The 21,372-nt window shown below is 44.2% G+C and overlaps 1 protein-coding gene across 3 annotated transcripts in view; it reads left to right on the plus strand.

Moving 5' to 3' along the window:
- The window catches only part of ADAMTS12 (ADAM metallopeptidase with thrombospondin type 1 motif 12), a 378,754-nt gene that overhangs the window by 132,189 nt on the left and 225,193 nt on the right, over window positions 1-21,372 (plus strand). For all 3 annotated transcript variants that reach the window (XM_043887193.1, XM_043887192.1, XM_043887194.1), the window contains exon 3: window positions 3,645-3,795. In XM_043887193.1, the coding sequence (XP_043743128.1) occupies window positions 3,645-3,795 (151 nt within the window). The remainder of the gene's footprint in view (window positions 1-3,644; window positions 3,796-21,372) is intronic.

The raw sequence follows: 21,372 nt of genomic DNA on the forward strand, positions 1-21,372 counted from the left end.
CAGAAAACTGCTTCATGTTATCTGGCAGCCTGGAGGAGTTTGGGGGAGAATTTTTTGTTTGTTTAGTCGCTAAGTCTTGTCCAACTCTTTTGTGACCCCATAAACGTAGACCATCAGGCTCCTCTGTCCATGGGATTCTCCAGGCAAAAATACTAGAGCGGGTTGCCATTTCCCCCTCCAGGGAATCTTCCCGACCCAGGGATCAAACCTATGTCTCCTGCATTGGTGGGCAGATTCTTTACCATCTGAGCCACCTGGGAAGACCTTGGGGGAGAACAGATACATTTATGCCTGAGTCCCTTTGCTGTCCACCTGAGACTATCACAGCATTGTTAATCAGCTATACTGCAATATAAAATAAAAAGTTTTTGAAAAAAGATGCATGAGGTAAGCATTATATAAAGGAGAAGAGCACCTTCTCTGATTCAGATCCAAAGCTGGCAACAGGAGAAAGTGGTCCTCTTGGGTAGTTAGCTTCAGGGAGAACATGGAGCCAGTCCTTGCTTCTATTGGAATGCAAAGGGTGTATGATTTTCCAGCGTGACCCAGCTCTGGTTAGACGAGAAGAGACCAGTGAACTGTGGCCCCTTGGGTACCAGGTGTGCAAAGCTCTGTGTTTATATGTTGGAGGGCGAGGGAGATGCGGAGTTCAGCTGGGAAATCTTCCCACCTCACTCTCCCTGAACCAGCGCATCTCTTCATCTCCTCTCCTGTCCATTCCCTTCTCTGCAATATACATGGGGTCCTGAGGTCAGCAACCCCCTTCCTATGAGCAGATGTCCTGCCTCCCCTCCAGCTGATGAGTCACACAGCTTTTCTTGGGCTGGGTCCAGTTTCTGCGAAGTATTTAGGACGGAGAGGTAGCTGATTTCCAGGTGCCTGCTGGCAAAACTGGCCTTGTGTAAAAATGCAAATGGAAGGAAGCAGTTAAGAAAATGCTCATTTGACTTTTGGGCACCTTCATTCATGTTGCCTGTAAAACAGTTATTGTGTCCGCAACTGCAGTCCCATCTGTTTCTTCTGAACCACCTGGGTCCAAAATTTGAGGCTGGAGAAATACCAGTACATCCTTCTTGTTGATGTTACTTTTTTTTTCTTCAAAGTCTTTAGTATTAGATTGATGGAAGTTGCACTAAGGGACTGCACACCAGCCATGCCCGAGGAGTCCTTGCCTTCTATTTCATTTCCGTGGAACAAATGAGCTCCATTTGCAAGAGGCCAACTGTCTCTTCATGTCCCTGGTCTTTGCCTCAGAGTAGAAATAAAACCGAATCTCAGCCCTACATGAGTCTGTTTCTAGCTACTTTACAGTCTGGACCTTGTCAATGCTTCCTGTCCCAGAGGTTTCTTTCTCAAAGAAAGATGCTGAGAAAAAAAAAAACAAAAAAAACTGTCAGCAAATGTGAGCAAATTTGAAATCAGATGTCAGCTATTGGAGTTGGTAGTTAAAATATCATCACTGTGCGTTTGTAAAGCTGTTTGCATGGCACTTTGATAAGCCTCAGTTCATTTGCTCCTCCTCACAGCCCTGTGAGGTGGTAGGCATTATCTACATTTTACAGGTTGAGTGACCTATTCAAGGTCACACAGCTGTCCTTATGACGTCAGTAAATTTTTTTTTTTTTGTATTCTCCTTATTATCAAAGATATTTAAAAGTGAGTAATCAAAATAAGGTGTGAGGTTTGTATATTCAGATCTGGTTATATTACTGGTATGAAGAATCGACTCATTGGAAAAGTCCCTGATGCTGGGAAAGATTGAGGGCAGGAGGAGAAGGGGCTGACAGAGGATGAGATGGTTGGATGGCATCACGGACTCGGTGGACATGAGTTTGAGCAAACCCTGAAAGATAGTGAAGGACAGGGAAGCCTGGTGTGCTGCAGTCCGTGGGGTCACGAAGAGTCTGACACGATTTAGTGACTGAACAGCAACAACAGTGAGGCAACCATTTTGGAAAGACCCCAGAGTCAAAGCCTGTTCAACAGAGAGCATTTCCCTTCATGGAACCCCTTTTGCTTCCTAACCTGGGGCGAGGACAGGGGGTGCACTCAGCTTATCTTCAGACTCACCTACGGAGCAGAGCAGCCCGTAGCAGCTCAGCAGCTTGCTGAGCTGTGACGAGCAACCTTGAACTTTGGGACCTGTTCACCGTTGTCCTCACCTCAAACTTTCCAGGTTAATTTTTGTAAACAATATTCATTGAACTGTTTTGTTGACTCTGGAGACCCTAAGACAATGAAAAGGCATGAAATCTGACATCTGAAAAGAGTCTAAAAACAGAGAAGACTGTAGGCCATACCCTTTTCTAGGAACTTTGCGTATATTAACTCATTTAATCTTCATGGCATCCCTTGGTTATCCTCATTTTTCAGTTGAGAAAGCTCAAACTGAGCAAATCATCTGTCCCACATCACAGAGCTAAAAAGTGGAGAAGCTGAAATGTGAACACAGGCTGATTCCAAAGCCTGAACTCTTGGTCACTGCACTGTGATGCTGCAAACTGGGTGTCTGCGGCAAGCCATCTTTTTCATCAACATAGGATTCAGGTCCTGAGCGTTAAGTCTGTCATAGGAGGTCATTGGCAAAGCAGCTTCTAAATATCTTAAATGGGCACTCAGAAACTTTCACAAAGAGAAGACAGAGTTGTCGGCTATACTACCCTTCTTCTAGACCTGACCTCCAGAAAGAGTTACTCATTGCCCATCATTTCCCAACTTATTGCTAATTCCCGCATCTGTGAGATGAGAGTGCCTGCTTTAGACTCCTGGAAACTCAAGTCTCAGATCAGGAACTCAGTATTATATTTCTTTGTTTCCTTGAGAGCAGAATGGCATTAAACACTTCAAGTCAAACCACCATGGGACTTGCCTGGTGGTCCAGTGGTTGAGAATCTGCCTGTCAGTGCTGGGGACGTGGGTTCGATCCCTGGTCCGGAAAGATTTCACATGCCATGGGGCAACTAAACTTGTGCACAACAGCTATTGACCCTGAGCCCTAGAGCCCATACTCCACAACTACTGAAGCCCTCACACCCTAGAACCTATGCTCTGCAACAAGAGAGAGAAGCCATAGCAATGAGAAGCCCACATGCTGCAATTAGAAAGTAGCCTCTGCTCATCATGATGAGAGAAGGCTGGCACACAGCAATGTAGACCTAGTGCAGTCAAAACTAAATAAACAAATAAGATGAAACCACATGTGAGCATGTAGCTGGGCTACCCACATACAGATCAATGTTTCCCCAAAATGTCCATGAAATAGGAACTACAAGTTCCATAACAGAGCAGCCAGGAAGCCCTGTTCCTAATTTGAGATTTATAGATAACCAGCAATGGGTTTGAGGGGTAAAGGCAATCCACAAACTCGAAAAATTGTTTGCTACCTTTGGCTATGTGTGTGTATGTACACTTTTTTCATTAGTGTCTCAAAGGGCTCATGACCCTCAAACATTTAATAACTATGACTATGAACACATTTCACTGAATTATTTATGTGTCGCTCTTCTGTGAGATGAAATGGCAGACTATGAAAGTCTTCTGAGTTTCAGAGGTCATCCTATCTATATAATTTTCACTTTATGAATTTTCTTTGTCCAAATAAAGAATGGATTCAAATAAAACCTTTGTCTTTCATGTATTTACAGACTGGATTTTTCCATCTACCACATGGAGACTTTTTCATTGAGCCTGTCAAAAAGCATCCTCTGGCTGAGGGAGAGTACCACCCACACGTCATATACAGGAGGCAGAGGCGAGGCATCCCAGAGATGAAGGAGCCAACCTGTGGATTAAAGGGTATTGTACTTAATCTCCTCACTGGATGGGGGAGTTTGTTTTGCTCTATTTTTTTTTTTATTTATGTGACCTGTTATTATTCAAATCTGTTTTCTCTTCCCCACTCTGTGGCCAGAAAATATGTACCCTTATACATTTCACTTCTCTGTACTCAAGTCTGTATTCTTAACAGGAAAGGGGAAAGGAATCTCCTACATCCTTGCAACATTGGTTGATGATATTTATATGGTATTAATAATGCTGAATTTTTTTTTTTAGTCTCTTTTTAATTCCTTAGAAGAAGATAGTTTAGAGACTGTGCTTTTCAGTATCAGCAATGTTATAACACATTAATGTGGAATATTACTAGACAGCTTGTCATATCTGTATATGCAAGGCAGATTTAAATATTTGATGATGCTGATAATGATATGTGAAGAGAAACTGAAAAAATATCAACATGTTATCAGATAATGAATTCAGCTAAGGTTCTTTTGGCTGAAGTCTTCCTTGAATATAAATCTTGTTCCATCAACTATTTGCACAGCTTCATTAGAGTAGAAACTCCCTCCCCCAAACAGTATATATAACATAGTATAGGTGCAAAGTAGAAATTCAGTAAATCATTAAAATGAAATGAAGAGTGACTTGTAGCCACACAGATGAATCTAGAATGTAGAGTGCATCCAGTCCACATAACACTGATAAAAAGAAGAAAAGAAATGTGAGGCTTCTGGATGTGGAGGAAGTGTCAGTTCTTTGTGACTATCTCCTTTCCTAAGACAGTAAGCGAAATGCAGTATTTACATGACAGCTAGAGACTGCAGAATAAGTTAATGTGCTGGCAATTATTCTCAAAGTATGCTTGACATCTGGAATTTTAAAATCTTGGCATATTGAAATGTGCTGGTCTCTCTGAGCCAGGTAATTGCAGTGATCTTGTACTGTGTTACCCTGGAATTCACTGACACTAGCCATGTCATTAACCCACATTAAGGTATACCTAGTGCTTAGGGAGATCGGTGCTGCCAGATCGAATTACTGTGATTATCTCGAGAAAGATCAGCTTTTCTTGTGGAAAGTATTCTATCTTTGTAATGTTCAGAGCAGGAACACCCCTGATATTGAATAAAAAGATGTAGTTTAAAAGTATTCTAGGACTTCAGGAGAGAAAGTGAATCACTTTCCCCTAAAATGTGTCCCTTCACTTATGTTTATTTCCCAAATAGAAAGGTACTCGGGAATTTCACAGTCTCTTTTAATATGGCCCAATGAAACCAACCCAGACCTTTAATGTGATGTTATTTTGTTAACAATTTGATCGGTTTGAACTGAAATTTCTTAACGAGTTTTGTTTGCTGTTTCAAGTGTTATATTTCCTGAGCCCTGTCAAAGTTCTTGTTCTTCTTTCTGGATTCCATGTTAAATGATGGGAAAGTACAGATTGCTGGAATTAAATCTATAGCAAATTTCAAAGCCTCATTTTATTGACATTGACAAGCTCCCTTCTCTGGGTTTTTGGTGGGAACATATACTGGGACTTGAGTGGAGCTTAGATGGAAGTATCTGGGGAGAGTCTGGTTTTTGGAAGCTGGGGAAGTGGAGTCAGGTTAGATAACAACAGTTGCAGGGTCATCTATGGCAGAAGGGGGTCCAAGGAAGTAAAGTCAGGTTTCGGGGTTGCATACATCAGGATACTAGGCTGGAAACACAGGGTCTGGTTCCTGGGCGTGTGTTTTTATGGTCAGAAACTATTCATTTAGTCAACGAGTATCTGTTGGGTGTCTGTTGGGTACCAACACTTTATGTCTGGTGCTCTCCAAGATTCTGTGGGTACAGTTGTGGGTAGAATTAGACCTTGGTCTGAAGAGCATCAGCCTGGATTTAGGACAGAGATCCAGTCCAGATTTTATCTTTAAAATACGTGGTAAGATCATGAAAGGAAATGAAATCTTAATATATGCATTGGACTTTGTGTTCCACCACGTTGTGTTTGTGCCAGGACATGTAGCTGTAATTCCTTTTTTTTCTGTTATAGACACTCACATTATGTGAGTTTCACTTGGACTGGCCTTCTGTGAATGGATCTGAACTGCTTCCAGTTTGGGGCTATTATACATTATATTGCACAGATCATCTTGTACATGTTTTTTTAAGAACACAGGCTCATAGGGTTTTCCAGGGCATATAGCTAGTATGCAATGAAAGCAATGTCTCATAGGATATATACATCTGTGACTTTACCAGATGTAAAATTGCTTTCCAAAGTTGTTCAGGAGCAGTGAATATAGCAGTTCCCATTATTACATATTCTGTCTAATACTTGATATTCTCATTTATAAATTTTGCCAGTCTAGTGAATGTGGAATGGTATCTTTCTCTGCTTACTGGTGAACTTACACATATTCCATTGTGAAGTTGGGCCCCAAATCTATGGTTTGTGGCTGTAGAAGCTCCAGGAGTAGTTTCCCGCCCTCTACTCAGAGTTGAAGCTCAGAGAGCCAAGTTTAGGTTTGCATACTTGTTTCTTTGTTTCTGGGTTCACTTTTTCACTTAATGGATCCTAATCTGGCCTTTCACGTAGGGGGGTCTTAAACTTGCCTCTTCTTTCCAGAGCAGAAATAGGGGAGCTCCATGCACCTATCAGGGGTCAGCCAGGGAAGCAGAACCAATAGCAAGTATCTGTTAAGAGGTTTCTTGCAAGAAATTGTTTACATGATACTGGCGGGCTGGCTAGGCAAATCCGGAATCAGCTGGCAGGAAGGGCAGGCTGCTGCTCTCATCCATAGGCTGAAATACCTGTCCATGGACAGAATTTGTACATCTGGGAAGTCTCAGCTCTGCCTTTAAGGTCTTTTGACTGATTGAATCCAGCCTGCTAGATGATCAAGAATAATCTTAAATTCAACTGATTATGGACTTCAATTACAGTTACAAAATGACTTCAGTCTTCCCAGCTGGCTCAGTGGTAAAGGATCTGCCTGCTAATACAGGAGACCCATGTTCGATCCCTGGGTCAGGAAGATCCCCTGCAGAAGGAAATGGCAACCCACTTCAGTATTCTTGCTGGGAAATCCCATGAACAGAGGAGCCTGGTGGCTACAGTGTATGGGGTTAAAGGTTGGACATGACTTGGCAACTAAACAACAACAGCAAAATGCCTTCACAGTAACACCCAGATTAGTGTTTGTCTGAATAAATAAGACTGTAGCCAAGGCGAGTTGACACAAAAAAGATCATCACCCTGCATTTTTTACTTTTCTCCTGAATTTCGGCTGACTTCTTTTTGATTTATGGCCTCTGAGGATTTTTTAGCCTCCCTTTTAAATGCTGTAAACTTTGTTAGAGGCTTAATACTGGGAGAGATTTTTTGGAGTATCTAGTCCACCATATTGAAGTCTTGGGTGGATTTCTCATCTAAGTCATTTGGAAATGTTCCTGTCTAAGTAGTCTGTACAAATGTTAAATATTATAATAGAGTTAACAGTTGCTCATTGGAATTAGCATATCAGATCACTAATCTGATATTGTGTGTTTGGGGGCGTATTGTTTATAGTTTTGTTCTGATTTAATGGAAATTCCTTGAGTTGACGATCTAAGCAATCACCATACTCTCTGTTGTGTCTAAAATGCACTGTCAATTTTCCTCGGCTAACAGCACATTTTCTTGGTTGGTACAACCTGCTTGAGGCTTATCTTGAATTTCTTGAATTCCTGATTGCCATATGATTATAGCTACTCTACAGTGATCCATGCTTTGCCTTGCTATGAGGTAGTTAAATTTTTAATTGTTATTCAGTAGTTTTAATTTTTTCTTTTAGTGAAGTGATGTTTATTTTTGATGACTTGTCTTTCAGGACTGGTAGGAGGATTGGCAAAGTGCTTCTAGCTTTTACTAGTGAAAGGAATGAAAAAATTATTGGAAAGAACTTGGGGAAATACTTCTTTGGGAAAATAAAATGGTAAACCTGGTTAGTTTTGTTTGCTTAGTAAAATCCAAGACCAAGACTGTAGGAATTCAGAGCACTAACACTTTAGGAATGTTTCTCTGTAGTGATGAGATACTTATTTATCCAGTCAAAAGCCCTATTCATTAGCCAGACCTCACCATGGTAGTTTCTTTCTTTGCATTTTCTCAGCACTTGACAATTTTTTGACTCATTTCAGGTCCATACATTCCCATTCCCCAAACAGGAAACAGCTTCCCTAGGAAGCGTGGCATCTGTTCATGTAATCTCTTCCAGGTGCTCTGTGCTGGGCATATGTTGTCAGAGTGAGTGGGACTGTGCTGAAGTTGGGGTAGAATTTAGAAGACAAAGGACACTGGGGAGTGCATTCTAGGCTGGAAAAGGGATTTGGATCAATAAGAACAAAGGATCACATTCAGCTAAAAGGTGATTCTCTCATACAGCAGAAGGTTTTTTTTCCTTAGAAATCTGATTCCTTTTTAAAAATGAATTTTTATTGGAGTATAGTTGCTTTACAGTGTTACGTTCGTTTTTACTGTACAGTGAAATGAATCAGCCGTACATACATACGTATCTCCTCTCCTTTGGACTTCCTTCTCATTCAGATCACAGAAGAAATGTTATGTGAGTAGTTAGCTGTTAAACTACTTTTCCCTTCCCACAACGCTGTAGGGACACACACAGGGTATCTTGATGAGAAGTAGCTCCTAGCTTTGCCCTCGGTCACCCTTGTGTTTCCATGTACCTTTGGTGAGGCTGGGAGGAGATTTATCCTGTTCTGGCCCACCTCTGGCTCCCTCCTGCTGCCTGCAGAGATGGGGAGGGCTGTCTCATCGCTGCATCCCACTCTAGTATGCTTATGGCTGGAGCCATCAGTGACCCTTACAGGACCGTGGTACTGTCCCTAAAAAATGAACAACTCAGTCTCTAGCTTAAAGGTCTGTGTGGCAAACAAACTCCTGGGTTTTCTTCTTTGATTCAAGGCTTCAATCAAGACACATTACCAAGTCTTGTCATTTCTGCTACCTAAATAGTTTTCTAAATATGTCTGCCTTCAGCATCATAAGCTTTCACCTGGATCACTGAGGTCTCCCCACCTTTGATCTCACCCATTAGAAGCCAGAGAAATATTTCTAAAGCAAATCAGTTCATCTCTTTCCCGTGCTAAAAGTCTGCCAGCGTGCCCTCAGGATACAGACCCAGCTGTTAAGTGAGTTTTAGGATCTCCTTCTCTGTGTGATTTTTGCCTGTTTCTCCAGTTTCACCTCTTGTCATTCCAAGTATAGTCTGTGCCATCGTGAACTACTGTTTATCTCAAAGAAGCTTTGCTTTTCATTGCCTCCAGGCTTTGCACTTAGAGCCCTTCTTCAGAAACATGTTCTCCCCAGTGCCTTACTGCCTCAGAAGTATTTATCTCTAGGACTCACACACGGCTTCCTTTAGAAAACCTTCTAGACTGCCAAAAGAACAGTGTTAGGTTCTGTTGTATTAGGTGTCTCTCCTGTGACTTTTATCACCAGCTACTTGCCCTGCCACGGGCTTTATCCTATAACGAACGTCTGTCTGTGTCCTTCTCTAGGCAATAAACTCAACAAGGATAAAAATCAGGTCTGCTCATTCACAGGTGTATCCCCAAGATTTGGCAGACTTCCTAGCCAGGGTAGGAACTCAGAAATGTTGAACTTCAAAAGTATTGAACTTACTGACCTTCTGTGCTGCATCTGGCAGCTGACTGGATACTTGTATATTTACCTCTGTGGAGCCAGTTTAACCCATGAGAATACCCATGCCTTCCTGAAGGAGTTCAGTGGATACTCCGATACCTTGCTGTTGAAGAGGAAAATGCAAGACAAAGATGTGGCCTGAGGCTGTAGCTGAAAGCAGCTACTTTGAATTCTTGTTTTGGAAAAAAAAAAAAAAGAGGATGGAAAGATAGATAAGAAAAAGCAAGAGATGTTTATTTACTCAACGAGCTCCTCCTTCATGCCAGGTAAGGTTCTAGATCTGGGGGTGCGATGGTGAACATAAGAGTGATCCTGGCAGGAATGTGGAGATGGAGGCCTGAGAGAGCCATCAGCTAGGGATGTTTAGGTGTGCCTCCTCAGTAGAGGTCAAGAAGAGCAGATGCTTTGGGAGATGAGTGAGTCAATGAGGACCAGCCAGGCCAGTCATCTGCAGCTGAGGGCTGGTCTTTGAACCTAGAGCACACATGGCTTCTAGCTTCCTGCGGAGAGTGGGAAGACGAATTCTCAGCTGGTCCACTAGGCAAGCTGCTGGCATCGTTTCAGTCTCATTTCAAATGCTCCTTCCTTATGAGGCCTCTCCCCTCCATGCAGGGCTAATGGGTCCGTTTCCTGAGCTCACTCTGCATCTTGCTGTGGCCTCTGGTTGCCATCTACATGCCTTCCTACAGCTCTGCCATCTGGGCGTTCCTAGATGTAGGCTCACCCAGAGCCTTTGCACTCAATATTCCCTCTGCCTGCAATACGCATCCCTAAGATCTTTTCATGGCTCATCTTTCACGCTAGTCAGGTCTCTGCTCAAAATCACCCAATCAAGGAAGCCTTCCTTGACCTCTAAGTAAGATAGCTTTCTCTCTCTCACTTTGTAAACCATTTCTCCTGCTTTATTTTCATAGCACTTGTCATCATCTGATGTTATTTTACCTATTTGTTTATTATCTATCTCTCCCAAAACAAGATTGTGAGTTCCATGAGAGCAAATACTTCCTCGCTTTTGAACTCTGCTGAATCCCCATTGCCTTGGACAGAGCCTGTCATAGTAAGCACCTGGTAAATGTTGAATAAATGAGTGAGTGAGTAAATGAGTGAGTCATAGCTTCATTCATGATTGTTCTGGTGAACTTATATTCTGTTTTCACCACGAGACTCATCTTTGCATCCCAAGTGTCAGAGATACTTGTATCCAAGGCCAATGTCTGATGCATAATTGTTTGTTTGATAAATGTTTGTCCATTAAATGAAGGCATGATGTGTGTTTTCAATGGAGCCCTGCAGGTGTGAGCAGGACATGCATCTTACCTGGGCTAGGGGTCTCAGCATTCCAGAAGTGTTCCGAGTCACCAAGGCAAGGCAGATGTGTTCTTCTGGCGATTAATGTTAACTATATGTTTGTCCCACAGCTTGATTAATGCCAGCATTTGGGAAAACAAATATTCCCCCTCTCCTGACACATACACTCAGTCAGTCTCATTTCTGTGCAGCAGCTGGGAGCCTTGCTGTTGCTGCTGCGTCACTTCAGTCGTGTCCGACTCTGTGCGACCCCATAGACAGCAGCCCACCAGGCTCCCCCGTCCCTGGGATTCTCCAGGCAAGTACACTGGAGTGGGTTGTCATTTCCTTCTCCAATGCATGAAGGTGAAAAGTGAATGTGAAGTCGCTCCGTTGTGTCTGACTCTTCGAGACCCCATGGGCTGCAGCCCACCAGGCTCCTCTGTCCATGGGATTTTCCAGGCAGGAGTACTGCAGTGGGGTTCCATTGCCTTCTCTGGGGAGTCTTGTTAAATAGCTACAAATTTGTTAGGGAGAAGGAAGTTTACTTGTTAGTTTTGAAATTAAATATTTGAGAAAATGATAAATGCACTTTATGTTCCAAATTTTCTCCTCCAAAGGCTCAAGAAGTGGGTCCCCAGGGTGTTTCCTAGGCCAGTAAGCCAAAGATTAGAAGGTCCCAGTGTTTATTTCCATTGGTTTGTATGTCACTGATTGGCCTTCCTTCAGTTAGAAAATTTTAATTTGTTGCTTCCTGTGGACCAGATACTAAGGAACAAAGCTCTTGACATTCATAGTTGGATTCTGCCCTCACAAACTTATATAATCTAGTGGGAGGAGAACTTAAAAAATTATGAAAATAATGTGTATGAGATTGAGGCTGTAAGAATGTCTAGAATAGGTAATTGAATGATCAGGGGGCTTAGAGAAGGCCTCTCTGAGAGAAGGCATAGATTGGGTATTGATTCTTAGTGAGCTGTTTTCCCTGAGATCACTTCTACAGAATATCCAACTTTTGAGGGTCGGTATCCATCATTGATTGAATTGTGTTCCCCAACTCATATGTTTAAAGAAGACTGAGCACCAAAGAATTGGTGATTTTGAATTGTGGTGTTAGAGAAGGCTCTTGAAAGTCCCTTGGACTGCAAGGAGATCAAACCAGTCAATCCTAAAGGAAATGAATTCGGAATATTCATTGAAGGGAGTGATGCTGAAGCTCCAATACTTTGGTCACCTGATGTGAAGAACTGGCTCTTTGGAAAAGACCCTGATGCTGGGAAAGATTGAAGACAGGAGGAGAAGAGGACGACAGAGGATGAGATGGTCGATGACATCACTGACTCAATGGACATGAGTTTGAGCAAGCTCCAGGAGTTGGTGATGGATGGGGAAGCCTGGCGTGCTGCAGTCCATGGGGTTGGAAAGAGTTGGACACGGCTGAATGACTGAACAACAACAACAACTCATATGTCAAAGGTTAGAACTTCTAACCCTTAGTATCTCAGAATGTGACTGTATTTGGAGATAGAATCCTTAAAGAGGTAATTAGATTGAAGTAAGTCCTCCTGGCCTCTTGCTTTGCACTCTGACACCTCTTCTAGTGCGACCCTACCAGGGCAGTGACTAGGTTGTACTGGGGTGGGGGAGGGATGTGTTCCCTGGCTGCCCTCTGCTCCCCAGCAGGAGCCTGGGTGCCCACCCAGGAGGTTTAGGATGGTGTGTGCATCCCACAGTGTCTTGAGGTGAGGTGACAGTGCTCCTCTCCATCCAGTGGTGGCTTGGAGTGGGACTGCTCTACCACCTCCCATTCAGGTACTGAACATATCTCGGCATGGTATTTGCAATTCCTGGGGGGTCGCCCTTCTGCTGTGAGTTGTGATGATGGGCTGTGGGAAGGAAAGATTGGTTTTCCTGCCACTGGCCAGGGCCCTGTGTTTTCATTTTGTGCTGCTCTCTACAAAAAGTATCAGAGAAGGCAGTGGCAACCCACTCTAGTACTCTCACCTGGGAAATCCCATGGACGGAGGAGGGGGTCCATGGGGTCCATGGGGTCTCGAAGAGTCAGACACAACTGCGTGACTTCACTTTCACTTTTCACTTTCATGCACTGGAGAATGAAATTGCAACCCACTCCAGTATTCTTGCCTGGAGAATCCCAGGGACGGGAGCCTGGTGGGTTGCCGTCTATGGGGTCACACAGAGTCGGACACGACTGATGTGATTTAGCAGCAGCAGCTACAAAAAGTATAGCTGGCTCTGTATTTAAAATTGCTTGGCTTGCAAAAGATTAAAGTGACTCTGACATATGTTAATGACATGCTTGAGATACTGCACAGTTAGCCAAAGGTAGAAAGCAATTATTATGAAGCATTATTTTTAGTTTTGCTCATTTATAGGCAGGGCTTCCCAGGTGGAGGTACTGGTAAAGAACCTGCCTGCCAGTACAGGAGATGTAAGAGACAAAGGTTTGATCCTGGGTCTGGAAGATTCCCTGGAGGAGGGCATGGTGATCCACTCCAGTATTCTTGCCTGGAGAATCCCCATGGACAGAGGAGCCTGACGGGCTACAGTTCATAGCATCACAAAGAGTCAGACATGACTGAAGTGAATTAGCACAGCATATATACAGGCAAAGGAGATTTACATTTTTCTCTTTTCACAGTAGAACTTGGAAATGGACTGCAGTTGGGGGAATCAGGTTTTGTGACACCTGGTCCTTCTGTAACTTAGATTAGCTAAGGAGCCCTGGCCTCCGTTTCCTCATCAGTAAGATGAAGGGATTGGAAGATCTTAGCAGATTCTTTTAACTCTCATATGTCATGAGTATGTTTCTGCTCCTATCTTGTACTATTAAGAAACAAAGTAAAGTTGACATTCTTCATTCATACCAGTATGGGTTAACATGACACGAGGTTTGCACACACTGGTGTCTCACACTTAAACAATGAAGATCTTTTTCCCATATATATGTATACGTATATATATATATTCTTTACTGAAGTCCAGCTGATTTACAGTGTTGTGTTAATCTCTACTGTAGTGGTGGTTTGTTTAGTCGCTAAGTCGTGTCAGACTTTTGTGACCCCGCGGACTGTAGCCTGCCAGGCTCCTCTGTTCATGGGCTTCTCCATGCAAGAATACTGGAGTGGGTTGCTATTTCCTCCTCCAGGGGATCTTCCTGACCCAGCAATCGAACCCGAATCTCTTGCATCTCCTGCATTGGCAGGTGGGTTCTTTACCACTAGTGCCACATGGGAAGCTCCCGTTTATATTTAAGTGATGTCAAATATGTGAAGAACTGACTCATTTGAAAAGACCCTGATGCTGGGAAAGATTAAAGGCAGGTGGAGACAGGGATGCAGAGGATGAGATGGTTGGAGGGCATCACCGACTCAATGGACATGGGTTTGAGTAAACTCCTAGAGTTGGTAATGGACAGGGAGGCCTGGCATGCTGCAGTCCATGGGGTTGCAAAGAGTTGGACACGACTGAGTGACTGAACTGAACTGATGTCGTATACAGTGGGCCTGTTATTCTTAGTTGAGGACCTCATGCTTTATCTACATTCAGCCTGAGTTATGTGTGTGTGTGTGCATGTGCAGGTGTGTTTAAATGCACCCATCATGCACTTTTGGCTCCAGGAGGCCAGGACAGCTTGCTCAGCTGTGATGACTCAGGGTTTCATGGACGTTATTTCCATTCTCGTTATAGATTCCATGCTGAAAGCCCAGTGTTTTCTCTCAGTCAACAGAGGAGCTCTTTGTTTAACTTAACAGAGAAGGGAGAGTCCATGCTCCTGAGCAGAAAGGCTTCCTTTGCTGAGAAGTTGTGCGAGGAGCAGTGCTGGCATCAATGCCGCCAGCAGACACTCAGGGCAGCCACGCTTCCCAGGGGTCCCCGCTGCTGAATGTGCTCAGAAGAGGGCAGGAGGATTGTGACCTGTAAGGCCACCTCCTCCTCATTCCACCCTCAGGAAGCATTTACTCAGGAGTCAGCCCTTCTCCCAATTTCATACTGTTGATGAGTTTGAGCAAACTCCAGGAGATAGTGAAGGACAGGGAAGCCTGGCATGCTGCAGTCCATGGGGTTGCAGAGTCAGGCATGACTGAGTGACTGAACAAGAGCCCTTCTCCCCATCTCCTCTGGAACCCCAAACTTTGGCCCTTTGGTGCTTTCTGCCAGCGGGGTTAGTGAACACTGAGACACTGAGGACCATCCCTCCTCAGGCTGTTCAGCGCTCTGATGTGACATCTGCAGTGATTCCTGGTGATTCTGCGAGAATGTGCAGAAGACAGACAGTGGTCAGTACAGGTCTGCTATCAGCTCAGAGCTGCTGCAGTGAAGACCGGTTGATACAGTATCTGCAGTTATGGAGCATCCCCAAACCAAGGGCTGACCTCAGCCGTGAGACATGAGAACGAGATGCTTTTTTCTCATTAGCTCTGTCAGGCTTCAGATCTCCTTTGGCCTCATTTCTCCTAGGAATATGCAGGAGATGCGCCAGGTTGAGAGAATCAAAGGCACTTCTAATTTGCATGCTTTCTATTCCTGGGGAATAGCCTCAGTCGAAAGCAAGTGATTAGTGTTGTGGAGAAGGGGAGAAGAGCTCACTGATCAGCGGTGTTCCTTACTCAGGCCTGAGAAACAAAAGATCAAAGGACAGTTCCCAGAGACAGCACGGAGGTCTGTGCTGCTCATGTTTCTGCCTGAGAGGGACATGAATTGGGCTGGTGAGACTGCAAGTCGTGGCCAGTGTCCAAGCCCCAGTGGCCCCATCTCATACACCTTCCACTAGCACCATATCGGGATATATTCTTTGGCATCTCTTTTGAATTTCAAAGTACTTCTTTCAGACTCCAGTGTTTTGTTGACCATGTCTGTGTCCATGTTAGCCTCGGGTCAAGGTGAAGCCTCAGCAGTGGAACCAGGCAAGTTTGCGTTTCCACAAGTCAACAGGCCTTTGGCCAGTGGCTGTTTTCCTACTCATGCTGTATCCTATTTCTATTTTCTCATCTGTGAACTGTGGATAATGAACATTTCGTCCTGAGGTGTGGGGTAGGGTGGGTCAGTGGGAGCTATAGACTCACAGTTCCGGAGCTACCATTCCAAATTCCATAGACTGCTGAAACCCAAAATGTCTTTTAGTGAATATTTGGCAGTTTGACAATTAATTGGCAAAATGACCTGCATTGATGTGAGACTGTATGATTTTCATATATCCTAATTGGTGAGACCTGTACATTTCATTGCAGAAGAATCCACATATTTATTTCAGGGTACTACCCTAGACCCTAGTAGGAATGCTCAGATCATATGATACAAATTGCTTTATTATAAAATTGTGGCAAAGTAACATAAAACATTAAGCCTAACATCGTACAGTTTTTAAGCATGCAATTCAATACTGTTAATGTGTATTCATATGGTTGTGTGATCAATTTCTAGAACTCTTTCCTCTTGCAAAACTGAAACTCCACCCCCAGTAAACAATGGCTCCCTATTTCCTCTATCCCTGGCCCCACCCCTGGCAACCACCTTTCAACTTTCCAAATTACATTTATAATTGCAAAAAATCTTGACTTCCAACACATAAACTTTGGGAAGCTTCCCCAAGCTTTGGGAAGAGGGCTTATGGACCTGAATGAAGGAAGGCGATTGGCCAATATTTGACAGAGTCTCCCTGGAGAAGGAAATGACAACCCACTCCAGTATTCTTGCCTAGAGAGTCCCATGGACAGAGGAGCCTGGAGGGTTACAGTCCATGGGGTCACAAAGAATCGAACGTGACTGAGCACACAAGTACCACCAGTGAGGTCACCATCCTAGAGAGCCCAGTTCCTCTCATCTACAGGAGACTTCTTATCCCTCTGCTTCCCACATTGGGTGCCCGTTTGTAAAAGACTGCAAAGCATGGAGCACACGTGCCATTGGATTCTGACTAGTAGCCAAGAGAGTGTGGGTACTGAAATACAGTACTTAATACACTCTCTTTTTTCCCTCTGTCATTCCCTTAATCTCACTCTTTCCGGAATGTTGAGGGGCATGCATAGTGCCGGCATTAGCATTTTAGTCCCATGCCGTGGGGCACGATGCAGGATGTTTTCACAGTAAGAAAGCATTCAAACCAGCATGCAGACTGAACTTGTGGGGAAGATGCTGACAGCCCGCTGAGACCTCACTGGAGACCTTTGAAGCTGGATTTCTCCATTTTGCAGAGCTCTCCAGGCATGTCAGGGAAAGTTGCACTGCTTACTTTGTTATTCCCCAGGAGGGCTCAGCATAGAGATCTGCTTTGAGTCATGTTCTAACTGGATGGAGTTCAGGAATTGTTTACATGTCTCTGATCATGTGGGAGTGAAGGGCTCCTCAAGGTTATCATTGGGAAACCAGTCAGTAGCCAAGTGTCATTATTGGAATGTCTTCCGCACCACCAATTTCATGAACTTCCAGGGGGGTGGGGTTGAATGGAAAGGTGGTCTCTGCATGGGGCTTAGGCTTTCTTCCCCTGCTTGTAATCTCCAAGAACAAAAGTGGGTGCTCAATAAATGAGAAGCCCATGAACATAAAAATTCAGAACATGGATAGATCCTCACAAGTATGGTAAAACCTCAAAACCTTAGTACAAGATCTTCTGCTTTGAGATTATCTGAAATATGCAAAGAGTGGTGTGCTTTCAAAGCAGATTACATTAATTTGGATGTCTTTATTATCATCATTCCTGTTTCAAAACAGGATAAGAAATCTTCAACTTCCCCCAAAACAACACTGGAGAACTTTTCATATTATATATAGCCCTGGAAAAAATAAAACATTATCAGTTTCCAGACATCCTCATGGAACATTTCTAATCCATAGTGACCAGGGTGCCCCTGAGTGCCAGAGGCTTGGGGTCAGCTCCAGGGCAGGTTTTCTGACCTTAGTGGCATTGGTACCACCATCACTGCCATTGTGTGACCTATGCTGGACCCCAGCTGGCCTCTCAGCCCCACTTGAAGGTAAGGTGCACTTTCCTCATGAGGCCACTGGGCAGAAGGGATCTTAAGAAGGAAACAGGTGTGGAGTGGGGCACAGAGGGACGAAGACCAGGAATTAGTCTAGAGTCTAGGTCAAATGTCAGTAACCTCAGATATGTAGATGACACCACCATTATGGCAGAAAGTGAAGAAGAACTAAAGAGCCTCCTGGTGAAAAAGGAGAGTGAAAAAGTTGGCTTAAGGCTCAACATTCAGAAAACTAAGATCATGGCATCCAGTCCCATCACTTCATGGCAAATAGATGGGGAAACAGTGGAAACAGTGGCTGGCTTTATTTTTCTGGGCTCCAAAATCACTGCAGATGGTGACTGCAGCCATGAAATTAAAAGAAATTAAAAGGCTGACTCCTTGGAAGGAAAGTTATGACCAACCTAGACAGCATATTAAAAAGTAGAGACATTACTTTGCCAACAAAGGTCCATCTAGTCAAGGCTATGGCTTTTCCAGTGGTCATGTATGGATGTGAGAGTTGGACTATGAAGAAAGCTGAGCACCGAAGAATTGATGTTTTTGAACTGTGGTGTTGGAGAAGACTCTTGAGAGTCCCTTGGACTGCAAGGAGATCCAACCAGTCCATCCTAAAGGAGATCAATCCTGGGTGTTCACTGGAAGGACTGATGTTGAAGCTGAAACTCCAATACTTTGGCCACCTGATGTGAAGAGCTGACTCATTTGAAAAGACCCTTATGCTGGGAAAGATTGAGGGCAGGAGGAGAAGGGGACGACAGGAGATGAGATGGTTGGATGGCATTACCGACTCGACGGACATGGGTTTGGGTGGACTCCGGGAGTTGGTGATGGACAGGGAGGCCTGGTGTGCTGCGATTCATGGGGTCACAAAGAGTCGGACATGACTGAGCGACTGAACTGAACTGAACTAGGTCAAATTGGGCTTCCCAGGTGGCGCTAGTGATAAAGAACCTGCCTGTCAATGCAGGAGACAAAAGAGATGCAGCTTCAATCCCTGGGTTGGGAAAATCCCCTGGAGGAGGAAATGGCAACCCACTCCAGTATTCTTGCCCAGAGAATTCCATGGACAGAGGAGCTTGGCGGGTTATAGTCCATGGGGTCACAAAGAGTCGGATACAACTGAAGTGACTGAGGATACACGCACACACGCTAGCTCAAATTTGATCTAAAAGCTAAGAATAGATTTTACATTTTTCAATGGTTACATTTAAAATGGTCATATGAGTACTCATATAATGAGCTTGATTTTGCTCCTTGATGTCAAAGCCTAAAGCATTTACTTACTGGCCCGTCATAAAAAAATTTTTCTGACTCCTTGTCAAGACCCTAAAGAGTGGTCCCTGGACCAGGAGCATCAGCATCACCTGGGAGCTTGTTGGAAAGTCACACCCTCAGACATCATCCCAGGTTTACTGAATCAGAAACTCTGAGGGTGGGGCCCCCACATCTGTGTTTTAACTGGCCCTCTGGACAGTTCTGATGCAAGCTAACATTTTAAGAGCCACTGATGGAGACTGATAGGGCTATCATTCAAGAGTTCATTGATTTATTCCTTAAAAAAAGGAAGGACCCAGGTCAAATTACTTAACCTCAGTGTGCCTGGGTTTCTTCAACAGGGAGGGTGGCTGTAAGGATTAAAAGAGATAAGTAAGTATGACATATTAAAGTAAATGCTTAGTGCATGTTAGTGGTTCTTTCAAATTTATTGTTTAGGTCTCAGGTCAGTTAAAAATCAAGAAGAACTTACCAGAGATCTGAGATTTTAGTAGAACTCATCAAGGCGCCTTGCAGCAAGGTAGGCCTGGAGAAATTCAGATACTGGTCTAGAAATTGATTGCTGAGGGCTCCAGACCCCACTTCTCCAGTCAGGCTCTGGGCATGTCTCCAGCCCTGACCAGATACCCCAGCTGTTCTTTCTTCCAAGGAAGTGCCCTCCCAGCCCTCTTCCCCTCTTTTGGCATCAGCACCCTTCCTGTCAGGCCTCTGGGATTCTTCATTCTTCAGAGTAGGGTCCCACGTCCTAACCCACCCTGGATGTAAGCTTGCATACTGTCGTCATGAATCACTATCAGGAAATTTGGGCTCATAAAAATCACTCTTGGGTAGTAGTAAGGAATTTTAAAAGCTATATGTTTTAGCACAGTGAATTGAATATGTACTACGTGTTAGCTGCTGCTCTTGTTAGGATTTTTTAAAATTTGTAGCTGTTATTCAAAAGCATATGGTGACAGTCTCAAGCTGGTTAAAGTCAGGAGAAGCAGAAAGCTCTCTTGGTCAGCTGTGGTATCTGGCTGATGTTGCTGCTCCCTCAGGGACTTTGGGCCTCTATCCTCTGCTGTGATTCCCGAGGGCCAGCTTTGCACGGCTGTGTCCTCACCTCTGACCTGGAAGCATTTTGAGCAGCTCAGGCAGAGCCCAAGTTGCCGGGGGATGGGGTCCCTCTTTGCCTGCTTTCGCCAGAGCCCCAGGAGTGGCAGGGTGATGGCTACTTCACTTGAGAGACAGAGGGGTGTTGCTCTCCGGTTGCCAGGAGAAGAGGCAGGAACACATCCCTTGGTTACAGAATGGAGGAAAGAAAGGAGGAAATGGGGCCTTTCTGCTGTCCGCTGTCCAGCAGTGGCTGACCACTGCTCAGGGGCTGCATCCCTGCCTGACTGCTCAAGCCATCCTTGGAGGCATCCTGATGTTAAGAGCTGACTCTATGTGTGTGTGTGTGTGTGTGTGTGTGTGTGGGTGGTGGTGGGAGAGTCCAGGCTTTAAATCACAGTGATGTGCGTGTGAAATCTCTGAGCCACTCTGTGATGTCAGACAATTTCTGAAGCTCTCGGAGCCTCATTGTCTTCAGCTGCAAAATGCACATGGTCCTCACATGGCTCAGTGTCTGTGAGTCAGAGAGGATGAAGAGCTCAGGACGTGCTGGTCTCTGGGAAGGGGGCTGGGAGAAGCGGTGTCTTGCTGACGTGTCTCCTTGACTACGTGTGGAAGGATGGTTTAGGAAATGGCATTGATGGTGCCAGGAAAGTCCAGCTCACATAGGTTCTTGTGGCCAACCACAAAGCCAGCCGGGCTTCCACCAAGCACAGCCCTGTGCTTCGTATTCGGAGTGTAAGGACCCAGGGCGCAGAGCTGCTTTCACTGGCTGGATCCAATCCATCTAAAACTGATGATCAGTTCCCTTCACACCAGCTAGTAATTGGTACTGAAGTACCTCCTATAGGCCGAAAGCAATACTAACCACTTGGGAGTATCTCTTACTTAAGACTCACAGCTGTCTAATGAGTAGGAGCTGTTACTATTCCCATTTCACAGACAAGAAAACTGAGGCTTGGAAAGGTTCAGTGACTTGCCCAAGCTCATGTAGTTAAAGGTGTCAAGGGCCTGTATAATTGTAGAACTTGTTCTGACCCACTGTGCTCCAGGACTCTTTTCTGTGATCAGTTTGCATGAAAAATTTTCATGTGACAGTTTTAATCAACGTAATTAAAATTTTTTCTAATAAAAGGAAAAAATAAAAAATTATTTTTCACTGGGAAAATATAGAATGATAAAATGAGGAAAATAAAAATTACTCATAGTCACACAACCAAAAATAAACCATTATTTGTTAATATTTTA

The sequence above is a fragment of the Cervus elaphus genome, chromosome 25, assembly GCF_910594005.1.
Source record: "Cervus elaphus chromosome 25, mCerEla1.1, whole genome shotgun sequence".
Classification (NCBI taxonomy): domain Eukaryota; kingdom Metazoa; phylum Chordata; class Mammalia; order Artiodactyla; family Cervidae; genus Cervus; species Cervus elaphus.